The following is a 26,341-nucleotide window of genomic DNA, read 5'->3' as shown; positions in this document are numbered from 1 at the left end:
CAAAACAGCGCAGATGGAAATTTCTGCGGGTGATTTAGCATCTAACCAGAAGTGCAAATAACAGAATATATAAAATAAATATAGAATGTGTGTATATACATTAATCTTTATGACATATAGTGCAAGTTATGAGGTAGAAGGGCAGAGACCAGCTCAATGCAAATGACTGTCTATACAACACAGGGTGCAAAGAAAGTAAAAACAGAAGATGCATTATACAGTGAGTATAAAAAGAAGGTGCATTATACAGTGAGGTATGTAAATAGCATACGTTTATGTATGGCTAATGACCATAACTGTGCAAACGGCATCCAGAGGTAGAAATGTGCAAAGGAATGTGCAAAAAATCAGAGAAATGTGCAAAATACAGAGGGAATAATAAGAACATTGTGAGTGAGGAGTGCAGACAGCTTGTTGTTCAGTTCAGTTTATTATTTATTTTTTAAGCATTAGGTGGTCCATCCAGGATGTAGTGTTCAGCGCCTGAGATTGGAGTTCAGTAGGCTGACCACTGAGGGAAAGAAACTGTTCCTGAGTCTGCTGGTGCGACAGCGAAGACTCCTATATTTTTTCAATATTTAGATTTTTTTGCACCCTCAGATTCCAGATTTTCAAATAGTTGTATCTGTAGAAGATTTTTATTAATAAGATTTTTATTTATTCAAGTATAATCAATGTGAATCTAGCCATTTATATTGCCAGTTATTATTCCATTATAATCCTATAGTTTAAGTATAGGAAGAAAGATGCCTACTTGGCCAGGATGTACAGACCCAGATGAGAAACATCTGAAAAGACATACAAAAGGGCCTTTCTCTTTACCATAACAAGTAGGGGGCCCCTTCACTCTAGGGAGGAATCGAATTGTAAGCATAAGGAAAATTATGAAATATTTGGAATGCCCTGTTTACAGTATATAAGGAGATACCACATAACATTCGAGAGATCTCCTTGCAAGGAACTCTTGGCTTTATTCTCCTTGAAATAAAGTATTTTCTTCTGGAAACAAAACCCCAGACTGAGTGTGATTCTTCAGATCAGCGGCAGACGACACTACATATCTCGGCCAAATATTGTCCTCCTAACAAACCATACATCAATGGAAAGAATAATTATTCAGCTTTCAATGGTGTATAATACTCAATTTTGAAAAATTTACCCTTATCACTGGTTTTGTGCTCCAAGGTCACATATTATGTGACTCAAGCTAAGCAAATGGCAAAACATCAATATATGATACTTCTTGTTAATTAAATAGTATCCCAAACATTTAAAATGAAAACTTACCATCCACACAAACTAATGATTAGAACTGCCTCTCATGCCTTTTCTTTTCTATTTAAATATTTATGCAATTTATTTTCACTTCCACATCCACACAGGGCCAGTTCTAGACATTTAGAGGCCCCCACAAAGCTACATTACATATTTCATTTTCTATTGTGACAGAAAATAAAGGAAGTGAATGGTGACTCCCTTATAAGCACAGAAGGTTGCTATTAAGCGAGGGCTTTGAAGAGGCCTTTGAATCTCACAGCTGTCATTTACAGTATTTCCATAATGCAGTTTTTTTTTTTTATATTGTGTTTTGAATAATTTCCTTTCCGTAGAGAACTAGAAGTAGTGTTTGTTTTCACTAGAGTTTTGCATTTGTTTAGAGATTTGGGACAGTGAGCCAGCTATTCAGCAAACTTTTGTAAACAATTGGGAAAAACTGTATTTTGTCAATCCTCTTTGAATTGAATCAAATGCATACAGAACTCTTTCATTGACTGAAACATAGTCAAAATAAACAATTAGCTGTTCTCTCAATGTCCTTATTAAAGTGGAATTAGGAGAATCTGCTCAAATTGGGTTGTAGTCTTTGTCTTGCTTCTTTCGTTGTCATTTCATTAAAAAGTACATGGTCTCTCACAGTTGCCAGAATTTCATCTGAAATTACTGTTCTTGGTCTTGTTCTTCCTTATCCACGACATACACAGTCTTCCTCCTCTCCTCAGATTGTTGCCATCAACTATTGGTATCCATATAAACTATTTTGTTTTGAAAAAGTATATATGTTTGAAACTTCTGTTCAGCGGGACACTTCACCTTTAAGACTTACGGAAATTGATTAGTGCATAGTAGTTTCCCAGAATTGCATTAAAATGTTAATGTTTAATCACTCCTCAAATACACGTTACAAAGGTTCATATTGGTATTTCACTCATATTAGAGAGTTAAACCAGCACACATCACGTCAGCATGCACTACGCCACTGTGTGTTTTGTCATTTTTTTCATGTACATCTCTGTATGTGAAGGTAAGTGCATTTAAGGTAACAAACAGGTTTTCAAACTGTAGGTCACAAAGCAAGAATGCTAAATTTGAGAATGATGATGTGTTCATCCATGTTAGAAGAAGATCTGTGGACTGAAAAAACAGATTATGTACCTTTGTGGCTGTTATTATATTAAGAATTATTTCTGTAAGACATTTCCAGAGTGTTGCTGTATGGACTTAATCATTTGGTTGAAGCACTGTGATTTATTTTATTTTGTATTATGAAATATGAAAATTATTCTCAGATTCAATTAACAAATTGGTTGGTGGGAATATATTTACATATTTCTGACATGATGCAAAAGTGGCAAGTAACAGATCACACTATTGTTTCCAGAACTGCTTTTCAGTGAAAGTGATCCTTCAGGGCTGAAATCAAACATGCAATGTCATCTTTGCAGTGGGTTTCACTAACAATTTGCTTGTAAGCTAGTTCTTTTAATTATTCGTTTAAAAGGTCTTACAAACTCAACAGTTTCTGGTCTGAATCAGTCTGACAAATATTCCACTGAATAACCACACAGCATCCAGTTACTAAATCATATGATTCATAAATTAAAGCGGAAATTCTGTAATTCTGTGTAAATTACTACATTTACATGCACACCAGAAATCCTCGTTGCGAGAAAGTGGCTTTAAACAAGAAAGTGGGATTTGCGTTTTCAGGCACTGTTAGCAAGTACTCTTAACCCCATTTATACATGCGCTGTGGTCAGTAAGCAGCTTTCTTTAGATCTCTTGTGCATGCACACTCTTCAATACTTGACTTGCTTCCCTGACTTGCTGTGCCACAAGAAAGCAAAATACAGAAGTCAACATTTGAAGTGGATCAAAAAAGTTCATCAAAGTTGTCCTAAGACAAGAATGCATTTTGGTTTTAGGTTAAAGGGATAGTTCACCCGAAAATGAAAATTTTATGTTTATCTGACTCTCAGGGCATCCAAGATGTAGGTGACTTTGTTTCTTCAGTAGAACACAAACTGATATTTTTAATTCAAACCGTTGCAGTCTGTCAGTCATATAATATAAGTGGATGGGTCACAGCTTTAAGAGTCAAAAAAACATGCACAAACAATACCAAATTAAACCCTGCGGCTCGTGATGATACATTGATTTGTAAAGACACAAACGATTGGTCTGTGCAAGAAATTGAACAGTAATTATATAGGTTTTTTTTTTATCTCTGATTCACCGCAAATGGTCCAATGTCAATGTGTCAATGGTCCATTTGAGAGATAGGTGGCGGTAAGGCACTTATAAGTCTGCAAGAAGAAGAAGAAGACTGTTGAGAACATGCTCAGGACAGTTCAGACATTGCAGTGAATCAGAGGTTAAAATTGATATAAATACTGTTCAGTTTCTTGCACAGACCGATCGTTTTGTGTCTTTACACATCAGTGTCTCGTCACGAGCCGCAGGGTTTAATTTGGTTTTGTCTGTGTATGTTTTTTGACTCTCAAAGCCATGATTCCCATCCACTTCCTTTGCATGACTGACACACTGCAACGGTTTGAATTAAAAATCTTCGTTTGTGTTCTACTGAAGAAACAACTGACCTACATTTTGGATGCCCTGTGGGAAAGCAGAAAAACATCAAATTTTCATTTTTGGGTGAACTATCCCTTTAAGGACAACTATGATGAAAGGTTTTGATCCACTTCAAATGTTGACTACACTCTTTATCTGTACACCTCATGTACTTTTTTTAAGGTGCTGTATGTACTGTTTTGACTACTATGCATAAAAACACAATAATATGTTTGCAGATATTTAGGAAAAATGCTTAGTGCACACATTTGTTTCTCTGAAAAATAATGTTAAAGTCAGTTATTCTACTTTGAAATATGTATTCTGTTTGCATCAGGTGTGGTTAGCATTGTGCTTCTACTATTTACATTAGCTTTGAGACACAATGAATTTCAGATCGGAAATAATCAAATGTCAAGTTTAATAATATTTAATATTTCTCTGTTTCAGTGCAATCACAATATGACTATGAGTATGAAGATAATTTACCCAAAAACTGCACCACATCTGAGTCCATCACTGGAGGCACGGTGGAGTATTCCAATGGCGGAGCTGCAGGAAGTCTGCTAATTTATCACTGCAGCGCTGGATTCGAACCTTATCCAATCAGCCAAAAAGTCTGCAGCTCTGATGGAGAATGGAAGCCTAAAGTATCCAGGGTCAAATGTGAAGGTAATCGGAGCGTTTTCATATTCCTATAACTATTGGCAGAAATACACCGCTTTTTTGGCATATTTGCACCACAGGAACTGGGAATTGGGATTTTAGTTATAGGAATGTATTTTGGGGTATTAAATTAGCTCCTGCTTCAAAATAAGGTCTAAGCCAGCACAATAGGAAGTTCCAGTGATGTAAGTGTATGCTGATTGGCTGTATGCATGCCACACAAAACACCAGCACCAGCCATTTTTGAAAGCGCCAGCTTTTGCCTAAATGGCATTAAACTTCAATGGTAAACATTAATTGATAAAACCTTTTGTTCTGCAACATAGATTACACAGAGAGAATGTGCATATTATTCTCTTCATCTCTGAAAGAAGCTACTGAAAACAGCAAAGGACATTTCCAAAATAGAAACATGAATGTTAACAGTGAATTCAGTGTAAACAAACAAGTGTATTCCATGACAAAGATTGGATCAGTCACTCAGTATGTAATTTAATCATGTTAAAACGGTTGAATATTTGTGAATTATATTATGTACTTAACCATTTTGTTGCAATTGTAGTGCACCTGCAGAGAGAGACCGCTCATATGCTTTTCTAAATGGCTGTGATATGTGATTGATTTTGTTGCGTTGCATAGACAGACATATTGTTTGTCGCTGGAATCTTATCGTGTTGCGTCTTGTTAGAACATGGAGTAAGTTTAAAATATTTGTTTTCATATTTTATATTATGATAAAATAACAATGTACTGCTATCTAATACCAAGATTACTATTGTTGAATTTTTATACCGATTGGAATCCCGAATCATCTAATCCACATCACAAATATCACCAAAACCCATTTCAAATCAATAGATTTGCCCTTTCCTTATAGATTTGGAGATTTCGTCAGCGGCTTCAGAAGTCCTTCACCAAAGTTCATAGTAGCAGACATTCAAATTAAATAATTGCAGCACCTTTCAAAAAGCAAGTGTGTCTACTTCTATTCTTAGTCTAAAAAAAATTAAAAACATCTTTACAAGCATAGGCGAGGGATATACATGGCAGTTTCTAAACCACATAGCAACATTTCTAAACAGCTGTGAGGAAAATATAACATGGCCATTGGTTTGTGCAGTGAATAAAAAATGAACTTATAGCGCCAAAGCCCACCAGAATGGACAGGGCCATCTGGCTATATAATCAGGCATTCGCCATAGGATCCTCAGATTTTTCTCTTTCAGCAATGACTGTTAGATCTTCGTACTACGAGTCTAAGAAGCCTTCACCGTGATCAAGTCTCGCAGTGGTTCAAGAGACCTCTTTCTGCTTGGTCATCTTCACCACTTCAAGCCGCCTTCATGCCTGCAGCAGCGACGGTCTCTGGTTCCCTGCCGCCTTCCGGCGACACTTAAAGAGCAGATTTCAGAGCAAATTTCTGGCATTGTTTCAAAAAAAGGGCTGTTCCCAGTCCATGCTCAAGGTCTATGTAGCAGCCATAGCAGCCTCTCACGCTCCTATAGCTGACCAATCGGTGGGCAGGACCAGCTTAGTTGTTCATTTTCTAAAAGGGGTCTAGAAGGCTCAGCCTGCCTCGCCCCATCACTGTCCCCACATGGGATCTGCCCACGGTGTTGAGGACTCTGAAGAGCCCTCCATTTGAGCCGCTACAGTCCATTGACCTTCGTCCCCTGACGCTTAAGACTGCTCTGCTACTAGCGTATGGGAGATCTGCAGGTGCTATCTGTGAGCCCCACCTGCCTCGAATTCAGGCCCAATGACTTTAAAGTCATCCTGAAACCAAGGCATGGTTACATACCTAAAGTGCTTTCTACTCCATTCAGAGCACAGGTAATAACTCTATCGGCGCTTCCACCTTTGGCGCAAGACCAAGAGTTGAATTTGCTCTGCCTCATCAGGGCATTGAAAGTCTATGTTGAGCACTCCGCCCCGTTCAGGCAGTCGAATCAGCTATTTGTATGCTTCAGTGGCTGCACCAAGGGTTCTCCAGACACAAAGCAGAGACTTTCCAAATGGATAATTGACGCTATTATGCTAGCATACTCTTCTTTGGGCCTTCAATGCCCCATGGGAGTAAGAGCCCACTCAACTAGAGGTGTTGCCTCTTCCTGGGCCTGGTCTAGCAGTGTGTCCATTGCAGAGATTTATGCGGCAGCTAGCTGAGCCTCGCTGTCCACATTTGCCAGGTTTTATAATCTGGACATCCCAGCCTTACAGGCTCGGGTCCTTTCTGTATAAACAGGGCACTCTGTCATATGACAAAACCAGTGCTTGGTGTTTGCCTTCTTCATGTACGCCCTTGGCCCTCACTGAGTTCTGAGGCTGTACTAAATTATCTTGGGATGATTATGCAAGGCTGGACTGACCTCTGTGAGTTTGGCCCTACTGCCTCCTGCGGGGCTTCCCTGCAAAGTACTTGGTCCCTCTGGGCCCCCTTGGGTGCTTAAGGCAAGTTCAAGTATTAGTCGTTCCTCTAGCATAGCATGGCGGGATTGTACTGTTTCCCCAAAGCATCTTAGCAGACGCAGTATGAGTGAAGTATCGATACGGAACATACTCGGTTACTGACGTAACCTTGGTTCCCTGAGATATGGAACAAGTACTGTGTACTTTGCCATGCTGTGTAGCTGCACGACTCAGTCATTGCTTCAGTCAAAGTAACCTGAGGATCCTATGGCGAATGCTTGATTTATATAGCCAGATGGCCCCGCCCATTCTGGTGGGCTTTGTCGACTTTGTCACCATTGGTTAATTTTTTATTCACTGCACGAATCAATGGCCGTGCAGTTACACTGCGTAATTGAAAGGCTTCAGTCATCGGTGAAAAAGGAGTTTTCCACATAACGTCTTAGCAGATGCAGTACTCGTTCTGTATCTCAGGGAACCGAGGTTACGTTAGTAACTGAGTACATTTTACAATGTAAGTGACACACCTATATAGCAGTTTTAACTGTTGACAACATTAATTTCTTATTTATATCTTCTAGCTTTCTAACTAATCGGATAATGCCCTTTGTTTTAAAGATGATCTTCTGACGTTCCAGCTCCATCCTGCTTCCCTTTGTGCTTTTCCATTTTCTTCTGCTTTTTGACTTTGCATCTCCAGTCTTTTTGAATCCCTTGGACAAGGAGATCACCAAAATGAATTTCTAGTTTACCTGGTTCATTGTTATTGTTCCCAATTGAGAACTGATCGGGAATTGCACATTTATTGGGTCATTCGATTCAACACTATGAATCACATTTGTGTATTTTAGAAACCAATGATTATGGAGATTATGAGGAAACACAGAAGAACTGCACTTTGAAGGTGTCCATAAAGGGAGGTAGCGTGTCCTACTCCAATAAGGGACTGGAGGGAAGTGTGCTGACCTATCACTGCAAGGCAGGACATTACCCTTTTCCAGCAACGCAAAGAGTCTGTGACAGAGATGGGGAATGGTCAGCCATGAGACTCCTAAATGGACAGAAAATACTCAAGGCTGTGTGCAAGGGTATATTCTCATTCACATCTAAGTCGTTATTTAAATAGACTTGATTTATTCAATCCATAATACAGTCATTGTAAATATGAATGTTAAACTGGAATTTAATTCATTATCCAGGGTAAAGAGCGAACCGTGTGAAACATAAGGTTAAACCGAGTTTGAAAAGTTTAAAGTGTGAAAATCCCTACAGACTTAAAGCACTCATGTCTCTGTTTGCCTCTCAGAGATCCTTTGCCCTGCTCAACTTCAGCTTGACAACGGGCAGTTCTGGCCCAGGAGACAGTGGTTCAAGATTGGAGAAAAGCAGACATTTTCTTGTCATGAAGGATTTGTTTTGACTGGATCTGCTGAGCGAAACTGCACTCAGTGGGGTGGATGGACCGGTACAACACCCGTTTGTGATAACCAGTGTAAGCATTTATACTGCTTTGGATCCAGACATATGCAGAACATACACATAAATTTGTGATTTGTTTTCTCTTATGGTCTTTTATAATATGCTATTGTTCTTTCCCCCTGTTGTTTCAGTTTCACCTATTTTCCTTTTTTTTTGTCAATATTGGAAATTTCATTACTTTCAATGGACTACCTGCGCTCAAATTTATATTTCCATTTTCAAATAGTACAGCTCTCTAAATTCCAGTTATGTATATTTTCACTGTGCTGTAGCCACCTAGTTGACTAAACTAAACTAACAATGAGTGACTGCAAGAAGTTCAGGGACGAGAGTAGAGATATTCTAATCAATAATAAAACAGTAACACTTTTCCAATTCTCACTAATAACTAGTTGCTTTTTAGCATGCCTATTATTAACATATTGGTTTATTAGTAGTTATAAAGCATTTATTCTGCATGACCATATTCTACATAATTCTATCCAATACCTAAACTTAACAACTACCTTACTAACTATTAATAAGCAGCTAATTAGGCACTACTGCTGCATAGCAGGGAAATACATTTAATTATTATTCAGAATGCACATTTGGAAAAGAAAATATGTTTCTAGGAACATTTCAGCAGGTTCAGTATGATTTATGTTAAAGCAGAGAACATGATTTATTATTTTAATCAACTGACAGCCTTAAAACATAGTAATAATTTGCATTGTTTGCATTGTCTATATGTAGATGCACTTAACGCAGTTGCCGGAATCATATTAAGTAGAATGCAGGAGTAGTTGTGCAAGTAGTTCATTGAAACATTAAATAGGTTGTGATTTTGAATCCTTATTGAATAATGTATAATTTCTATATAAAATATATAGTACATAATTGATAAATATATCAATTATCATTGTTCCAGCGGAGGACTGCAAAAACCCAGGCACACCTCCAGGAGCCTTACGTTCTGGGGAACGTTTCCGTATCGGAGACAAAGTGCACTATCTGTGTCAGTCAGGTCTGGATATGCTTGGCCCCTCTGAGAGACACTGTTTGGATTCAAAGGAATGGAGCGGGGCAGAACCACGCTGCTATGGTCAGTCAAAGAAACAGAGGTTTGTTTGCATGTAGTTGAACTGAGACAACGTAAACCTATCTATTTTGTTTTTCAGCCCAGTACACATATGATCAACCAGATGCTGTGGCTCAGGCCTTAGGAGGATCTCTGACCGCGGTCATGGACGTATCACACCCTGACTTCAAAAAACAAGGTGAAAAGAGGACTTTTGTAAAACATAATTTTCTTGTGCACAAGTGATGATCATTACATTACTGCTTCATTATTGTAGTAGTTTACTTAGGTTGTGTTTATTGCACAATCACTAGAGCAAGCTTTGGGCAGGACCATCAGGGTTGCAGAAGGTCGTCTGAACGTCTTCATCCTTTTGGACACATCAGCCAGCATTTCACCGGAGAGTTTTCACTTAGCAAAAAATGCCACTATTCAACTTGTCCAGAAGGTTTGTATTTTTATAACTTGAAAACTTAAAGGGAACCCCGAGTATTTAGACTTGTATGGCTTAATTTAACATAAATTATTTGTCTCCTATTGAAATATGCAGTAGAAAACCCAAGAGAGATCTACGTTTTAAAAAAAAATCTATTTCGTTTTATACACATTTGGGACTATGGGAGGTGGCTGGTTCGATGCCAGCTACTGGCACTACCTGTTGCTATTTTTAACGCAACACAACTTGGAAAATAAAATACTGATACAATGCCACATTAGCCCCTTTCACATGGCAATCCCGGTAAATTGCCATAAAATTACCAGTATGACTTTACTGGTAAATACACGAATATGCTGTTCACACAGGCAACAGCCTTCTGGCTTTCTACCGTTAAGAGACCATTCACACAACAGCACCAAAATGCCATAAATTCTGTGATGTCAGTCATCAGAAACTATCTTTAAAAGCTGCACTGTTGTCTTCATTGGCCTGCATGAGTAGAACTGCATGAGTAGAAACACTTCAGCTTCACTATCTGTGAAGGCATAAGAGGGTGATCAAGAAGTTTTTGCTCTTATAAACACGAAACCTGGATAATAGTATCCAACTGCAGAGCCGCAGCCCCGATGAATAAAAAAGAAGGCTCCCAACAGGCACTCAACGTCATAAGACGTTGATATTTGGTTAAATTTCAGTTGTGACGTCAGGTGACCGAAATTCAATGTCAATCCAATGTCTAATGTCAACATTCATTTGATGTTCAATACCGACATCAGCTGACATACCGACATCAGCTGATATTTTGTTGTTTTTAGGTTGTGCAAACAAAATCCAATATTAAGTCAACATCAAATACCGATGTCAACCCGATTTTCATTCTAAACCAAAACTCAACGTCTGTCTGACGTCTAGTCCGATGTCAACCTGATGTGATATTGACATACGGTGCCTGCTGGCCTGGGTCTCGAGCGCAACATGTTGAAAAAGCTGTGAGATGAGGTGCAATGGTCAAAGATGCCCATCTAGTGCATATTTACATAGAAAAACTAATTGCAAAAAAGAAGAGAGCTTTGTAAACAGCTCAGTGCAACCACGTCATCTCCATAAGAATGCTATGGTTGGCTAATTTGGACCAAAGCAGACTCGGGGCTAGTTTTACTAAACAGCGCAAATTAGTGTGAGAGTGCAAATCCAAAACAGCGCCGATGGGAGGGTAAATTTCTGCGGGTGATTTGCTAACAATGCGCAAAATAAAGAACACAGACGCAACTCATTTACATATCGACCAACGCAATATATCAAGCACAGCGCAAAGTAAAGAAGCCACAGTACGTTGAAAAGAACTGGAGGCCAAAAAATTAAGGGTTGCAAGAAGTTTTGATAGACCTAGTATTGCGTGACTCTTAGATGGGTTCCAAACCGTCTTTTGTTTCCTGAAGCAAATTAAAAATAACATGGCTAGGCAAATGATATGTTCAGATAATGTGTTCTGTTCACACATGATCTCTTAGTGGTAATTTACCTGTAATTTACCAGTAAAGAATGTATGTGTGAAAGGGGCTATTGTGCAGTTTTTGGTTGTAATTTTCAGTTGAAGGGCAAATATGTAAGTCTTTTCCTAGCAATAAGAGGAGGAGAAAATTTTGGGAAGATGCCTGTGGACAAATAAAACTTCCTAAAGATCCACATCTTCGTCCTCTCTACTTTAGCCCTGATGCCTCTGAGGTTTTCAGTAGACCACAGCTACTGATTTTATCCACCTCCACCTGTAAGCTCTTTCAGTAGCTATACTCTACTAAAAGCCTCAGGGCTAAAGTGGTGAGAACAAAGACGCGGTTCTTTAGGAAGTTTTATTCGTGCACAGGCATCTCCCCAATCTTTTCTCCTCTTCTTTTCGCTAGGAAAGCAAGACTTACATTGCTTCTCTTGTTGCCCTTTGACAGAAAATTACAACCAAAAGCCGCACAATGTGGCATCGTATCAGTATTTTATTTGCCAAGTTGTGTTGCGGTAAAAATAGCCACAGTTAGCGCCAGTAGCTCACCAAGTGCAACCATTTGATGTCATCGAAATAATGGTGCCCCACGCATAGTCCAAAATATGCATAAAAAGTAGGGCTCTGACAATTAATCGATGCATCTCGATTCATGGATCGATTCTGAGATTTTCAGAATGCATTGTGATTCTCTCTAGAAATGATTCTGAGCTCAGTTTTTAACAGTAGATGGTGCTCTAGACTAGTTTTTAACCGCACACTCAAACGCTCATGAAGAAGATCCCCGAAGAGCACTTGTGTGTTCAGCTAGTGGTTAAATGTAATTGCACCTCGGCTCAGAATGCTTTTATGATGCAAGATTGATGTAAACACAGCCCACTGTGAACACCCTTGTAATTCGATTAAACCTTTTCAAACTTTATGAATGATTATTTAAGGTTCAAGTGGTGTGTGTAAGGAAGAAATCAGAATAGGTCTGTTTCTAAAGCACGCAGTGCCATCTGCTGTTAAAAACTAAGCTCAGAATCGATTCCAGAGAGAATCGCGATGCATTTGGAAAATCGCAGAATCGTTTTTCGATATGCGATGCATTGATTTATTGTCGCAGCCCTAAGAAAATGATGTGGATTTTTTAAATAACGTACATCTTTCATGGGTTTTCTACTATATGTTTTATATTGTTAAATGTGCTAAATAAATAAAGGTAACTTGACATAATTTACATTATATTAAGCCGTACAATTCTTAATACCCGGGGTTCCTTTTACAGAAGCTCACTGTATATGAAAATAAAAGGCTGCGCAATCGACTTAATTCAAATAACAGGTTAATATTAATGTAATCAGAATTTGTTTTTTGTTTAAAACAGCTGGATGCAGAGCGACACACACAAAAAAAAAACTCTTATCATTTTTGTCTTGTTTTCTAGTATAAATATCTAGAAATTCTTGAATCAAGACTATTTTCTTTACAAGTAAAATGACATACTGACAAAGATATTGTTTTATAAAACAAGCAAAAATGTCTGCCAATGTGGTAAGAAACATACTCTTGTATAGCCTTTGAATTAAGAGGATTTTTCTTACCACATTGGCAGATATTTTTGCTTTGATTCCATCCAGTTGAAGGATACCAAATTGTTTGATATTTCAATTTTAGAACACACATTGTTTTCAATTGTCACACATCTCCTAGTAACAAGGCACATGTTTTTGCATGAGTTTGTTGTGATAAGAAAAACCAAAACAAAACAAAAAAACAGTCTTGATGGCAAAATAGATAGCTGTGGACTGTAGGCTCGTGTTGGGAAAACTATTCAAGAAAAACTGTGCTCTTTGCTATCATATTGAAAATATTAACACTGATGTCCTCCAACCAAGATTGTGGCTTTCACAATGATTCCAGACAGTTATGTAATAAGTACAAATAACTAACATTTACCCAATAAAACCCACTAGAGTCCCGGTCAATAACCAGCTAATTATTACACAGTTATAAAAATGACACGTTTTTTGATATAAAGAAAGCAGTCTAGGAGAAATATTCACATGATGATTACACACAAAACATTTCAAACCTCAGGCCTTCTCTGCATCACTGCTCCTCATATACTGTATGTGTACACAATGTTTTTATTTCCCACCTCTACAGTGTAAAACAGCCAGCAGCATCTGTGTGAATCAAAATAAAGTCTTGTGCAATAACTAGATTTTGTTAATCTTCCAGCTGGACAGCTATGAAGTCACCATGAGGTTTGGCATCATCTCATATGCCAGTGAGGCCAAAGAAATCGTGTCCATTACAAACGACCTGAGTCAAGATGTGCATTACGTCATGAGGAAATTACACGAGTTTAGCGACAAAAGTATGTTCATTTACTACAAATTTATCTTAGTGTTCTTACTCCAGTTCCTAATTTTATGAAATCATTTCAGGCCACGGAAGTAAGAGAGGCACTAATCTGCATGATGCCCTGAACAAGGTGTACGAAGAGCTTGCTCTCCTCAGGGAGAACAAAAGAAGTCACTTCAATGAGACTCAGAACGTCATCATCATTGCAACTGATGGTAAGACTGACCTGTATGAGATGGGTAGGGATAAAGTGTGCTGTTGTGGCCAGTGTAGATGCAACACGCAGTTACACTTCTGTAGGATTGATCATCAGTCTGCAACAGTGTTGTCACCATCATATACAGACACAAAAGTGTACACTGCAAAAAATGATTTCCTTACATAGTATTTTTGTCTTGTTTTCTAGCATAAATATCTAAACATTCTTGAATCAAGATGCATTTACTTGACAAGTAAAATGACTTAATATATTTATAAATAATAAAAATTATGTTAGGCGAGACACTGCAGGTGAATAGGGTAAAAAAAATAACTAATAGTTATCACCTTACTTATCAATTTGATTGATAACATTGATAATTGCAAACATTTTTTGTATTACAAGTTTTCTAAAATGTTATATTTAAATATGCAAATGAGGCATTATTTATTGAAATATGCGCTTATTTGCATAAATTTCTAGTACAAAAATCTGAACACAGGATGAAGTCAGTTTCAAAATGCTTATTTAATTTTTTTGACATATTAGAGTCAAATGTTTTTACAGAAGGAATTCTGGGTATCTCTTTTTGTCACTCTATAATTCAGAAAATACTTTGGACAGCTAGAAAACTATATTTTCACCATTTTTTGGGGAATAAAATGTTGTATATAATCAAGAAAATTATATATGAACAAATCCCTCTGTAAAAACCTTCAGAATATAGACAGGAATAAAAATGTAAAGTTTGGTGTGTGTAAGTGCCACTGAAGTGGAGATTTATGGCTCAGAGTTGGAGACTCTGTGTAGACTCTGTGTAGGAAACCTTTAAAAATATGTATTGTAATTAAAATCTATTGACACAAATAGATAAAGTGCTATAAAAGAAACACTTAACAGTGTCTTTTGGATGTTTTCTTTCCATAAGTCTGAAAAAACACTTTATGAAAAGCCGAAAAGCCCAAAATCTTAATATTGACAGGTGCATGAAAAAAACTCTGTTTTTGCCTGCAGTGTCTCCCCTTAAAATATCTGCCAATGCGGTAAGAAAAATCATCTTGATTCAAAGGCTAAACAAGTATATTTTTCTTGCCCCATTGACAGATATTTTTGGTTATTTTAAGCAAAAACGAACAAAATTTTGATATCTTTTTCAGAAAACAAGACATAATATCTTAAGTCATTTTATGTGTCAAGTAAATGCATCTTTGATTCAAAATTTTTTAGATATTTATACTAGAAAATAAGACAAAAATACTATGTAAGAAAATCTTTTTTTTTCTCAGTGTAAATCTGCCTCAAAGTAGTAGTTGACTGAAAATGAAAAATGTTACTCATCACTTAACAATTCTTATGTCATGTGACTTCTTAGGAACATAAAATAAAATGGGAACTGTAGGGTCCAAGCATCACTGGTGTCCATTGACTTTCATCGTATGAATCAAAATATATTTTGTGCTACACGAAATGTTGTTGGTGTTGCGAGTAAATGATGAAAGAACGTATCTAACGTCACTTCTTCTTTTAAAGGTCATTCAGTCATGTACTTATTTTGCTTTTGTGTATTTCCAGGTTACTCCAACATGGGACCCAACCCAATAAACATTTTACCGAAGATCCGAAACTTATTTGGCTACAAATCCAGTATAGACCACACAAAAGAGGAGCTCCTGGGTTAGTCTCATAAAGGTTTAACCCTAATGTCTAATGCTACCAGACTAATGTACAATGTATATAATTTTACAATGCATATGGTTAAGTTACCTTAATGACATACCTACTGTAAAATGAAAGCTGACATGTAAAAAGATTATGTAAGAAGAGCTTTTTAGGATTTTTTTTTTTTTAGTAAATATTCCATTTTTTACACTGACCAGTTTGTAAGACATAAATAAGCATGAATTATGCATAATTGTAAACGCATGTAAACACATATCTTCTTATTAAAAGTCAACATAGGCACTGTGCATCAGTGCAAGGTATTTTTGCATCTGGTTAAGAAGTCTTATTTTTGTAAATTTCCTATTATTTCAGTTCTACGGCACCCTTTTTAATCTGATCAAGCTTGGTTGGCTCAATGGAGGCGTTTACATGAAAGCCTTTCAGTTCAGTTGAGCTATTGATCTGATTACTAGTGTGCATGTAGACTAGTGTAAACGAGCCAGTTTGCCATCCTTGTGTGTGTATTTTGTGAATGTTTCTAGATAATGTATTTTTTTTCTCTCTTAATGTTACCAGTTGTGTACGTTGTTATGTTTCTGCAGACGTGTATGTGTTTGCTGTTGGACAACAAGTTAACAAGAAAGAACTCCAAAGCATTGCCTCTGTCAAGAAAGATGAGCGCCATGTTTTTGTTCTGAAGGACTACAGACAGCTCGGGCTTGTGTTCAATCAGATGATCAGTAAGTAATCAGGTCAGCAGCAGGAGAATCAGGATAAGCTGTAGGCACCGTAGATTCTCTTTTAAATACAGCATCAATAACAACTCACAATTGCAGGTATTATATGAAACTTTACGGGTGCACTTTAAATAATGCTTAACTAATGATATGCACAGATAATCATGAGTTAATGTATATCTCATGAAGAACTAAAACATTTATTAATTATTAATTAATTGTGTCAATTTTTTTCAATTGAGATTTATACATCATCAGAAAGCTGAATAAATGATCTCTCCATTGATGTGTGGTTTGTTAGGAGGATAATATTTGTCTGAGATACAACTATTTGAAAATCTGGAATCTGAGGGAGCAAAAAAATCTAAATATTGAGAAAATCATCTTTAAAGTTGTTCAAATGAAGTTCTTAGTAATGCATATTACTAATCAAAAATTAAGTTTTGATATATTTACGGTAGGAAATTTACAAAATATCTTCATGGAACATGATCTTTAGTTAATATCCTAATGATTTTTGTCATAAAAGAAAAACTGATAATTGTGACCCATACAATGTATTGTTGTCTATTGCTACAAATATACCTGTGCTACTTATGACTGCTTCTGTGATCCAGGGTCACATATGACAATTACCACAATGGGTCAAAACATGCATTTTTAACTTACAGTCGTCTGCTTTAATACATATTAGTGCCACCGCATTGTAGTGTTACCAAACTTCTCTCTCCAATCATAGTCTGTAGTATACCCTGCAGGTTTGTCTGCGCAGTAGAATCACAGTAAATGCCAAATGATTGTGATTTCAACTTTGAAGATGTATGCTGGTTTCTGCTGTCCTTAAAACTGTCTCTTTTCCAAGATACAAGCCCTTCAGTGTTGGATTTCTCCTTCTTGTCCAGGTGATTCTGCCGTGACTAAGTGTGGAGTGGCACAAGAGGAGCAGGACAAATCTGAAACCTCTTACACCTCCAAACCTTGGCACGTCGATATTTTATGGGTCTGTAAATTCACATCTAGAGTTTTAATGAAACTTGTGATAAAGACTTCTGTCACAGTTATGCTCCATTCCATCTGTGTTTAGTTCCTGTTTCCTTTCATCCTCTCGTTCCCGCTTCTCACTTGTTGATTTGATTTGATTACTCTGCTCACCTGTTTCCAGTTTTGTTCTCATCTTGCATGTTTCTCTTGTGGATTATCTTTGTTTTGTTTATAAAAACTGGTGCATTTAGACCTTTTGCCTGCTTTTGCCTGCCTGCTTTTGGAAGGTAGATTATATTTTAGCAGTTTTTCTGTCATGCAGGGACCTCGAACATGCAGAGGGTCTATACTGACCAAGAGCATGGTGTTGACAGCTGCACACTGCTTAATTAAAGTGGATTCAGATGAATCTGTGTCCACAGCCAGTGCTGAAGATATAACAGTTCAACATGGTAAGTTTGTTTTCCAGCATCTGTATGGAATTCAATGTAACTAATGCTATATTCCACACAAAGATAATCAATTATAAAGTTGGCTGAAAAAAAAAACCCTGCAGAGATGAATCAATAAGACCATGAACAGTAAAGTCGATCAGCTGTGACTTCTTGTTGACTTCATGCTGTTAAACAATGAGTGAAACTACAATAAGAACATTTACGATTCTTCGGTTCTCTTACAAAGGTAATGGCAGAGTTAAAGCCATGGAGCTGATTCTTCATCCACGGTTTGATTTGAAAGGCCTTAAGGACAAGAATGTCAAAGAGTTTTATGATTACGACATTGCTTTGATTAGGTTGAGTGATATTACAATATCTAAGAATGCAAGGTAAGATTCAGCTTCTGCGTTCCTTTTCATTCTGATGTTTTTCACTAACAACTGCAATTGGATGTATATTGTGTACCGATGTTATCCCACCGGTCACTAGATGTTTACTCATTCTATGACCACACTCAACAAAACTGAATTCATGTGAGCTCATACAGTATATTAATACTAGACACCTCAATAATGTGTGTCTTTGTCATATCTTTAGCATACTTTGCTAGTCTTTTGTTTTGGAGCTTTGATGCAGTCATCATCTTCTCAAGGTGCAAACAGGAAGTAAACTGCTCTGGTCATGTGACAATTTGAACTAGACATGTGAAACTGCACATATTTAATTATGACTCTTTATTTTTCCATATTTGCAGGAAGTGCGCTGAAACATCGTTCAGTAAGGTTTTTAGAGTTTGATAAATGAAAAACTGTTTCATGGTGACTCTTGTGACCGGTGGGATTTAATGGGTTAACGATACATAATGAACAACCAGCGGATTGTCTTCAGATTTATTGACATCTAGTTCTGTCCTGCCAATGAATGCATTAGAATTATAATTTCTACACAGGCCCATTTGTTTGCCTTGTACCAGTTCGTCAAATCGTGCTCTCCGAATGGCTCCAGACTCTACATGTGACCAGCACAGTGAGTATTCATTAAATTCTATAAACATCTGTTGTTATGAAGACATTTCGAAGACTCTTAATCTGTAGCTAAAAATCATTTTATAACCAAATGAATGCTTGTTTTCAGAGAATATGCTGCTCCATCTGGATGAGACTCCGGCTCAGTTCATCAGACAGGGAACCCATCGATCAGACACCCGAATACATATCGGCGCAAAAGTGAGTTCTTACAAATCCATATATTTCTTTATAAACTCCTATTTCTTAACACAAACACTCTTTACTTGGGAGGCGGCTGTCCCGAACTAATTTTGAACTAATTTTGCATTTTATTCCATTGTTGTTTTTAAAATATATATATATATATATATATATATATATATATATATTAATAAAGTGACAGTCAAAAAAGATTTGTTTTATATTTTCTTTGTAAATTATGAAACTTGATGTAAAAAAATGCACATTTTCATGTCACTATCAAACCAGTGTATGTTTTAGTCCATTGGCTGAGACTGATTTTACCTACACCCCTGCATTTATGATCATGAAATATTCCTGTGTCTCATAGCTACATGATGTGAGTAGATAGGTCTCGTCATTTTGAGGTAAACGTGTTCAAAAGTCTGAAAAATCTGTGTTTAACTTTAAAGAATGTCACAACCGAACACCATTTTTCTATAATTAAACACTTTTTTGGGGGGGGGTGTTTTTCTGTAACATTTAGTTTTTATATGTGTACCACTGTTCAGAACTGTGCTAGCTAACCATGTGCTGATTAGCATCTTTGAGCTAGGTTTAAAAATATCTAAAATCGTCAGTCACAACTAAAACGTCATCATTGTTTCAGTAGTGACAAAAGGGAATACATAATCCTTTATCTGGGGGAAATAAACACAATTTTAGTAGAGTTATGCAAATATTTTGTATTTTTGTATGTTTTAGTATGTGGGTTAAAATTCTGTAATGTGATGTGGTTGCTACCAAAGCATTATTGTCACTACTGAAACATGGGATGTTTTGTCAAAAATAAAGTATACTGAATTATCAACTAAGATGTTATGATAGTGTTTGGTTCAAACTAATGAATCCTTAACTTAAAATGTTTTGCATTTTACAAATAAAAATAAATCTCATAAATCACACTTGAAATATTTTTAACATTGCAATTGTTATTGATTTACATCTGAAAACGTTTTAATGAAATAGAAAGGAAATATATATTTACAGTGTAGATGTAAGCAAAATCTTGATAGGTCAATATAACCCTTCTTATTAAATTATATATTACTGTGTTATGGTAGTGACACATTTGGGGAGAGGAGAAATATTCAAAAATATTAAAAATAAATAAATAAATAAAAACCACAATATGAGAATTAACAAAAGCAGTCATCAGTAGTACAGGTATATTTGTAGCAATAGACAACAATACATTGTATGAGTCAAAATTATTGATTTTTCTTATATGCCAAAAATCATTAGGATATTAAGTAAAGATCATGTTCCATGAAGATATTTTGTAAATTTTCTACTGTAAATATATAAAAACTTAATTTTTGATTAATAATATGCATTGCTAAGAACTTAATTTGAACAACTTTAACTTTTTAAGTTTCAAATAGTTATATCTCTGCCAATTATTGTCATATCCTAACAAACCATACATCAATGGAAAGCTATTTTAGTTAGCTTTCGTATGTCTCAATTGGCCCTTATGACTGGTTTTGTGTTCCAGGGTCACATATTTATTTATTTATACCTATTAGGTCTATATTGGACAGAATGCCAATCTATTTGGTCAGTAATACACTTATGTTCTAATGTAAATAAAACAATACATTCACCTTACTACATTTTGTAATGTCTGTTCAACTCTTAACAACAATGTCTACATTAACAAAATTATGTTTATGTGGGGGATTTTGTCAGCAAATGTTATGTTATTATTTGTAACCCGTTGACGAATTATTAGGCGCATGATATAATTGTGTGATTGTGTTTAGAACAGTATAATTCTTTCATCCACAGAGAGGTTCATGCATAGAGGAGGCAAGATCCACCATTCCTGAGCACAGCACCGCATCTCTGTCAGAAGTGATCACAGACAGGTTCATGTGCACTGGAGGAACAGAGAAAAACAGAGTTCAGTTGACTTGTAAAGGTTAGCTTGAAGAAATGGAAGATATATTTATATCCACACTCTTAGACTTCACATAATGAGTGCAATTCTTTGCAGGGGATTCTGGAGGACCTCTCTTTCTGCGTAAGAGGATGCGCTATTTCCAAGTGAGTTCTTTCTAGTTTATTTTCAAATTTCTTAAAAAAAATAATAATAATAATTTAAAATAAGCAGCACTTACTACAAAGGTACAATTATGGAAAATGATATAACATGTTCTTTATCACTGGCAGGAAGTACAAAATTTCTAGGGTGAATTTTCATTAAATTCGGACTTTAATTTTCACCAGGATATGTTAACAAATGCAGAAAGTGAAGTGGTGGCAGGGAACAGAAAAGTGTTGACTGGATCATGTGTGAAGTGAGATAAAAAATGCAAACTGAACTGAAAGATATCTTATCATGACTGCACATCACAACAGGGCGCACCAATTTCAATATATTTAATTTACTGTAAGACCAGGTTTTATCACTATTTACTAATCAGCCTACTTGGAGAATTCTTGCCCAAACTGCCACTACGTGACTGGTTACATTTTGCCATTGCAAGAAGTTTTCATCCACAGCCTGTTATCCACATGGGAAGCCACACTAGCAGGCCTATCCATTGTAGGGCTATGGCTCTATTGGCTTTAGTTTCTCATTGACTTGGAAAAACACAAGACGCAGAAGACTCCAGAGAGCACACTGAAGTGTTGTAAAGTGCTGCATTAAATCTACTTCCCCTTCAAGGGAACTTCGAGCTGCGACCCCCTCTTGGGGACACTTTGGGGAACGGTGCCAGCATGACCGGTGTCTGAAGCACATGTAAAACAACACTGCGGATAATGCTCGTGTTGCTATAACGATGAAGTGTGAGAACCGAGTCGTTTTTAGCTCCGAGCATACGAGATCACGGGTGGAGTTATATTCAGCTCAGCTGTGCCTCTCTAATATGCATGTTGTTGTGTGTGGAGAGCCTCGCTGGGTGTGGATATATTGAGATGCTTGCGAGATTTCTCTCCCAGGGTGTTCCAGTGACCTAGAGGTGGTTATGGGGAATGTCTCTTCCTGTGTTAAGCCGGATGGGTTTAGGAGTGGGCTGCCTCCTCAGGCTTCTGGGTATTTTTAAGTGGGTGGTCCCTCTGAATCCCGCTTAGTAAGTTTGGGCTGAGTAGACGGTTCCCCCTCTTGAGGGCTTTAAGTGAACAGCCTGTGCTCAGAGTGTAGCTGTCTGCGGATGGTTATGCTCCAGCTCAAGCTTGCTTTTGTTCTGGAATATAGCGGTCTGAGGGCAGCTGTGTTCTAGCCTGGCGTCTATGACTAGGTTGGGTTCCCCTTGGCACAAGCTCTCTCAGGTTGGATCTGAAGTCTTTGTCTTGGAATCTGCTATTCGAGGATAGTTGTGTTTCAGCTCGGACACTGCTCCCCCTTTTTGGGGTTTTTAAGTAGTGGTCTCCTTGAGCTCTTGCCTAGACTGTGCTGTCTTGCCTGTTTGGGATTTAAGTAGATGGTCCACTTCCATGGTCTGGGCAAACTTCAGCCTTATCTGAGGAAAATGCTATTTGAGGATTATGGCTGTGTCCAGCCACCTAGTGTTATAGCCGTAGCTTGCATCAGGTTTTGATCTTGGACTAATGGTATTTTATGTGTTCGCTCTTCAGCGAATCATTTACTGATGGTCTGGATCTCCTTCTTGTTAGCCCCTGGTCAGTAAACGGTGCCCACTAGCCTACTGTGGGACTGACACTGATTGGGGACCTCCTAAGTATAGCCATCTGAGGGTGGTTATATTCCAGCCATGGTTATGGCAGGACAGGCTTACTTGAATATAGCTATCTGAGGCTATCTGTGTTTTAACTTGCAGTTTTGGTAGCCCTTTCCCGGAAACATAGCTATCTGAGGATAACTGTGTACTACAGTAGCTCTGTGTTTGCTACCCTGCCTAGGGTTTTTAAGTAGCGGTCTCCTTGAGCCCTGCCTAGATAGTGCTGTTTTCCCTTAGACAGCCCACTGCTGGTGGTCTTGGCAATTGCAGTAGTCCTCTTTCTTAGAGCCTAGCTTGTGCTAGCTCTGGGTAGTTTCAGTTGGTCCCCCTTCTGGTAGCCCTTCAAATATAAGCAGCATTTCCACCGAAATTATCTGGAACAATTTGTCCCAGGAGCTCCCCCCCTCCGGTCTAAAGTACAGAGAAGATTAGGCAAATAGTCTGGTGATGTAGGTCTGCACATGTTTCTCAATACAAAACACGCAAATTTTGGAATTGCGTCCTCGGTAGTTTGGACTTCGCAAGTTCGACTTGGGAGTGTGAACTCCCTCAGATGGGACGACGCAAGTCTGGTAATTCTGCAAACAGCCGCATACTTGATAACATCAGTCAGCTCACCTTGGCTACTGAAAACTTCTCTCACTGTATTTTACAATAAAAAATATGATATCAAACACCACTGCCTCTTTTCGGTTTCATTTAAACATATTAATAGCCCCAGAAATGTAGTTCAGGGAACGTACATAGGCTACATTACAATGAAACAAAATATTATATAAAACAGTATTGCCTCTTTTCATTTTAACAAATTGATAGAATAAAGACCAAAGATTACCTGTTAGATTTACCCAAAACAAATTGTTTAACCTCTACAGAGGCATCAGAGCCAGCAGCAAATGTCAGAATGACTAGCCGAGGTGAGGCTGCTCTCGTCAGGATACATGAGCACTGAGCGCCCACTGATTGCGTGGAGCTCACGTCTCCGAAATCGGTGAAGCATTTCATGCCTGAAATACTTTGAAAAAAATACATTTCATGACACAATAACAGTAATATTTTTTTTTTAATTATGCAAATATGGAGGTTGAAATACAATGCTGCATGAACTTAACTAATCAGCATGCTCAGTGCCCAAGTCCCACCCCCAAAAGTTTCGAACTTTTGCCTCGCGAGCAGGGACTTTCTGAGGGGCACCTTTTTATCCGGAACTCTATTTACATCCTGTTTCCTGTGGTGGAAACTCACCAAGTACCATCCCAAAGTCCCTAGTTCTTGGGGAAAGTTCTTGCGGTGGAAGCGGGGCTTCTATATAGCTATCTGAGGACATCTATGTGCTAGCTTAGTGACTGCTCCCCTTTCTACGGTTTTTGAGTAACGGTCTCCTTGAACATTCGCCTAGACAACGCTATCTCTCCTGCTAGGGTCTTAAGTAGATAGCCCACTCTATGTGGTCTGGGCAGCTTCACAGTAAGATTTACCTGGCTTTTAGGCTAGCTGTGTGGGACTAGCTGAGTGACAGCTCGGTGACTGCTCCCCTGCTTAGGGTTTTTAAGTAGCGGTCTCCTTGAGCCCTTACCTAGACAGTGCTGTCTCCCCTGCAAGCGTTGTAAGTAGACAGCCCACTCTTTGTGGTCTGGGTAGTCTCAGTCGGTCCCCTTCTGGTGGCCTTCCTAGGTATAAAGCAATCTGAGAATAGCTATGTGCTAGCTCAGTGACTGCTCCCTTCTTAGGGTCTTTAAGTAGTGGTCTCCCTGAGCCCTTGCCTAGACAGAGCCATCTCCCTTGCAAGGGTTGTAGATAGCCCATTCACTTGGTCTGAGCTGCTTTTAAGAAGGCTCTTTGCATAAGACCCTTTGGATATAGCTGTCTGCGGATAGCTGTGTTCTGGCTGGGATTGTTAGTAGCAGTCTTTCAGCTCCTCTAGGCTTCCAGACTTTTCAGTTGTCTTATGCATCCTATGCTTATCCTATCCTTATGTAGCATAGCTATCTGAGGATGGTTGTGTTCCTAGCTTGGTTAGGGTGTTCCCCCCTCATCTGGAATCGGGCTCCCTATTTCTACCAAGTTATGTGAGTGGCCCGAGGCCTCAGTGGCTTGGCCCCTTCCTCCTTGGTGCTCTCTCACCAGGTGGACAAGCATGTGCCTCAGCGTGGCGTGATTGGATATCATTCCCCAAAGTGTCCCCTAGAGGGGGATGCAGCCAGAAGTTCCCTTGAAGGAGAACATCTTTGTAACCATGGTTCCCCGAGAGGGAACAAGGTGCTGCGCCCCCTCGCCATGTCTTCGGCCTACCGGTTTACATCTCCTCAGACAACCGAGTTGGTGATGTATTCAGCCAGCAGGTGCCCTTTTATACTTCAGGGTTCTCGTCTATGATGTCACAGACCACGTGGACCAAAAGAATTGGTGTTCTTTCACATGTGCTTCAGACAAAGGTCATGCTGGCAGCATTCCCCAAAGTGTCCCCAAGAGGTGGACATGTCTCTTTACCTCTCGGATAACCATGGATACATGTGTAACCTGAGACATTCTGGAGTAATTTGATTTCTGCTCCTGTCCCACAGGTGGCAGTGGTGAGCTGGGGCACGAAGCAGATCTGTGACTCGCAGACAGATGTCAAAGAATGGCCTCAGGACGCGAGAGATTTCCACATCAGCGTGTTCCCTCTGATGCCCTGGCTCAAGCAGCACCTTCACGAGGAGCTGGAATTTCTTCCTTAGAACAACTGAGAATAACAGCTGATTGCAATGCAGTTTTCAGACTTACAAGCTTCAGTGCAAGAGAATAAACAATAATGTGACTAAAAACAGATTATGATCGAATTTATGATGACACATTTTTTTCATAATCCCTATTCTTTTAAGATTCTTTGCATTAGGTAGTTGGTTTGCAGAAGACACTACAAATTTAAATGTATTAAAATGACTATTATAAGGATATTAAGGGCCTCAGATAACTGGACACAAGTTCCCTTTCTCTTTGTAGAAGATATTATTAGCCTTGCCTTTTTAATTCACTTATTTTTGTTACAAAATAATGTTTTTTTTTTTTTTTTTTTTAATAGTTGACATCTAATTTTGAAAAGGGGTATCCATATATTGTATATGATGTAGAGGTAAAAACTTATACATATATGCTAAGCTGAAATAGGAGGCCTTGATTTGTTCATTTATCCAATCCCTTTTGAAAGTTTTATATTCTATGATAAATGAATACACTAATAACAAGAAGAGTCTATGAACTGCGTATCTGACCAATAAACTTGGAAGAAGCAGGAGATGTGAAGCACACCATTGTGTGTGTCTCGTTCTTCCCATGGGGTTCTTAAAACTCTTCTTATTCCTATACGACTTACATTATTTCTTTAGTGCACAGTATGCACACTGTGCTCAAGTATACATGTTTTCTGTATGTATAGAGCACCTGAATGATATACTAAATTTTCAATATGAGCATTGAGCACACTGTCAAAAATGCAATGATCTTAATTTGGGTCGTCCATTTTGCATTTTTCTTTTTTTTTACTAGTGAATGTTTGAAATCACTATTTTTCCCAATATAGCCATATGTAGAAATTAGTATAGCTGCCAATGAATCAGCTAATTAGTTTGAAATGAATTAAATATTATTTATCAATATT

General features: G+C 37.9%; 1 protein-coding gene across 1 annotated transcript; it reads left to right on the top strand.

The window, feature by feature from the left end:
• The first annotated feature begins 2,182 nt into the window (after positions 1–2,182).
• On the top strand, positions 2,183–25,991 carry si:ch1073-280e3.1 (complement C2). The gene is made up of 19 exons (XM_019072568.2): positions 2,183–2,302; positions 4,300–4,521; positions 7,776–8,012; positions 8,231–8,416; positions 9,314–9,487; positions 9,564–9,662; positions 9,778–9,911; positions 13,624–13,762; positions 13,833–13,964; positions 15,521–15,622; positions 16,213–16,350; positions 17,250–17,347; positions 17,651–17,780; positions 18,010–18,154; positions 18,715–18,791; positions 18,900–18,991; positions 20,804–20,936; positions 21,012–21,061; positions 25,266–25,991. The coding sequence occupies exons 1-19, from the start codon at positions 2,245–2,247 to the stop codon at positions 25,419–25,421; spliced, it is 2,502 nt and encodes an 833-aa protein (XP_018928113.1). The 5' UTR covers positions 2,183–2,244; the 3' UTR covers positions 25,422–25,991.
• The last annotated feature ends 350 nt before the right edge of the window (positions 25,992–26,341 follow it).

This window comes from Cyprinus carpio, chromosome B15, assembly GCF_018340385.1.
Source record: "Cyprinus carpio isolate SPL01 chromosome B15, ASM1834038v1, whole genome shotgun sequence".
NCBI lineage: Eukaryota > Metazoa > Chordata > Actinopteri > Cypriniformes > Cyprinidae > Cyprinus > Cyprinus carpio.
This window is presented reverse-complemented; position numbering and strand designations above follow the sequence as displayed.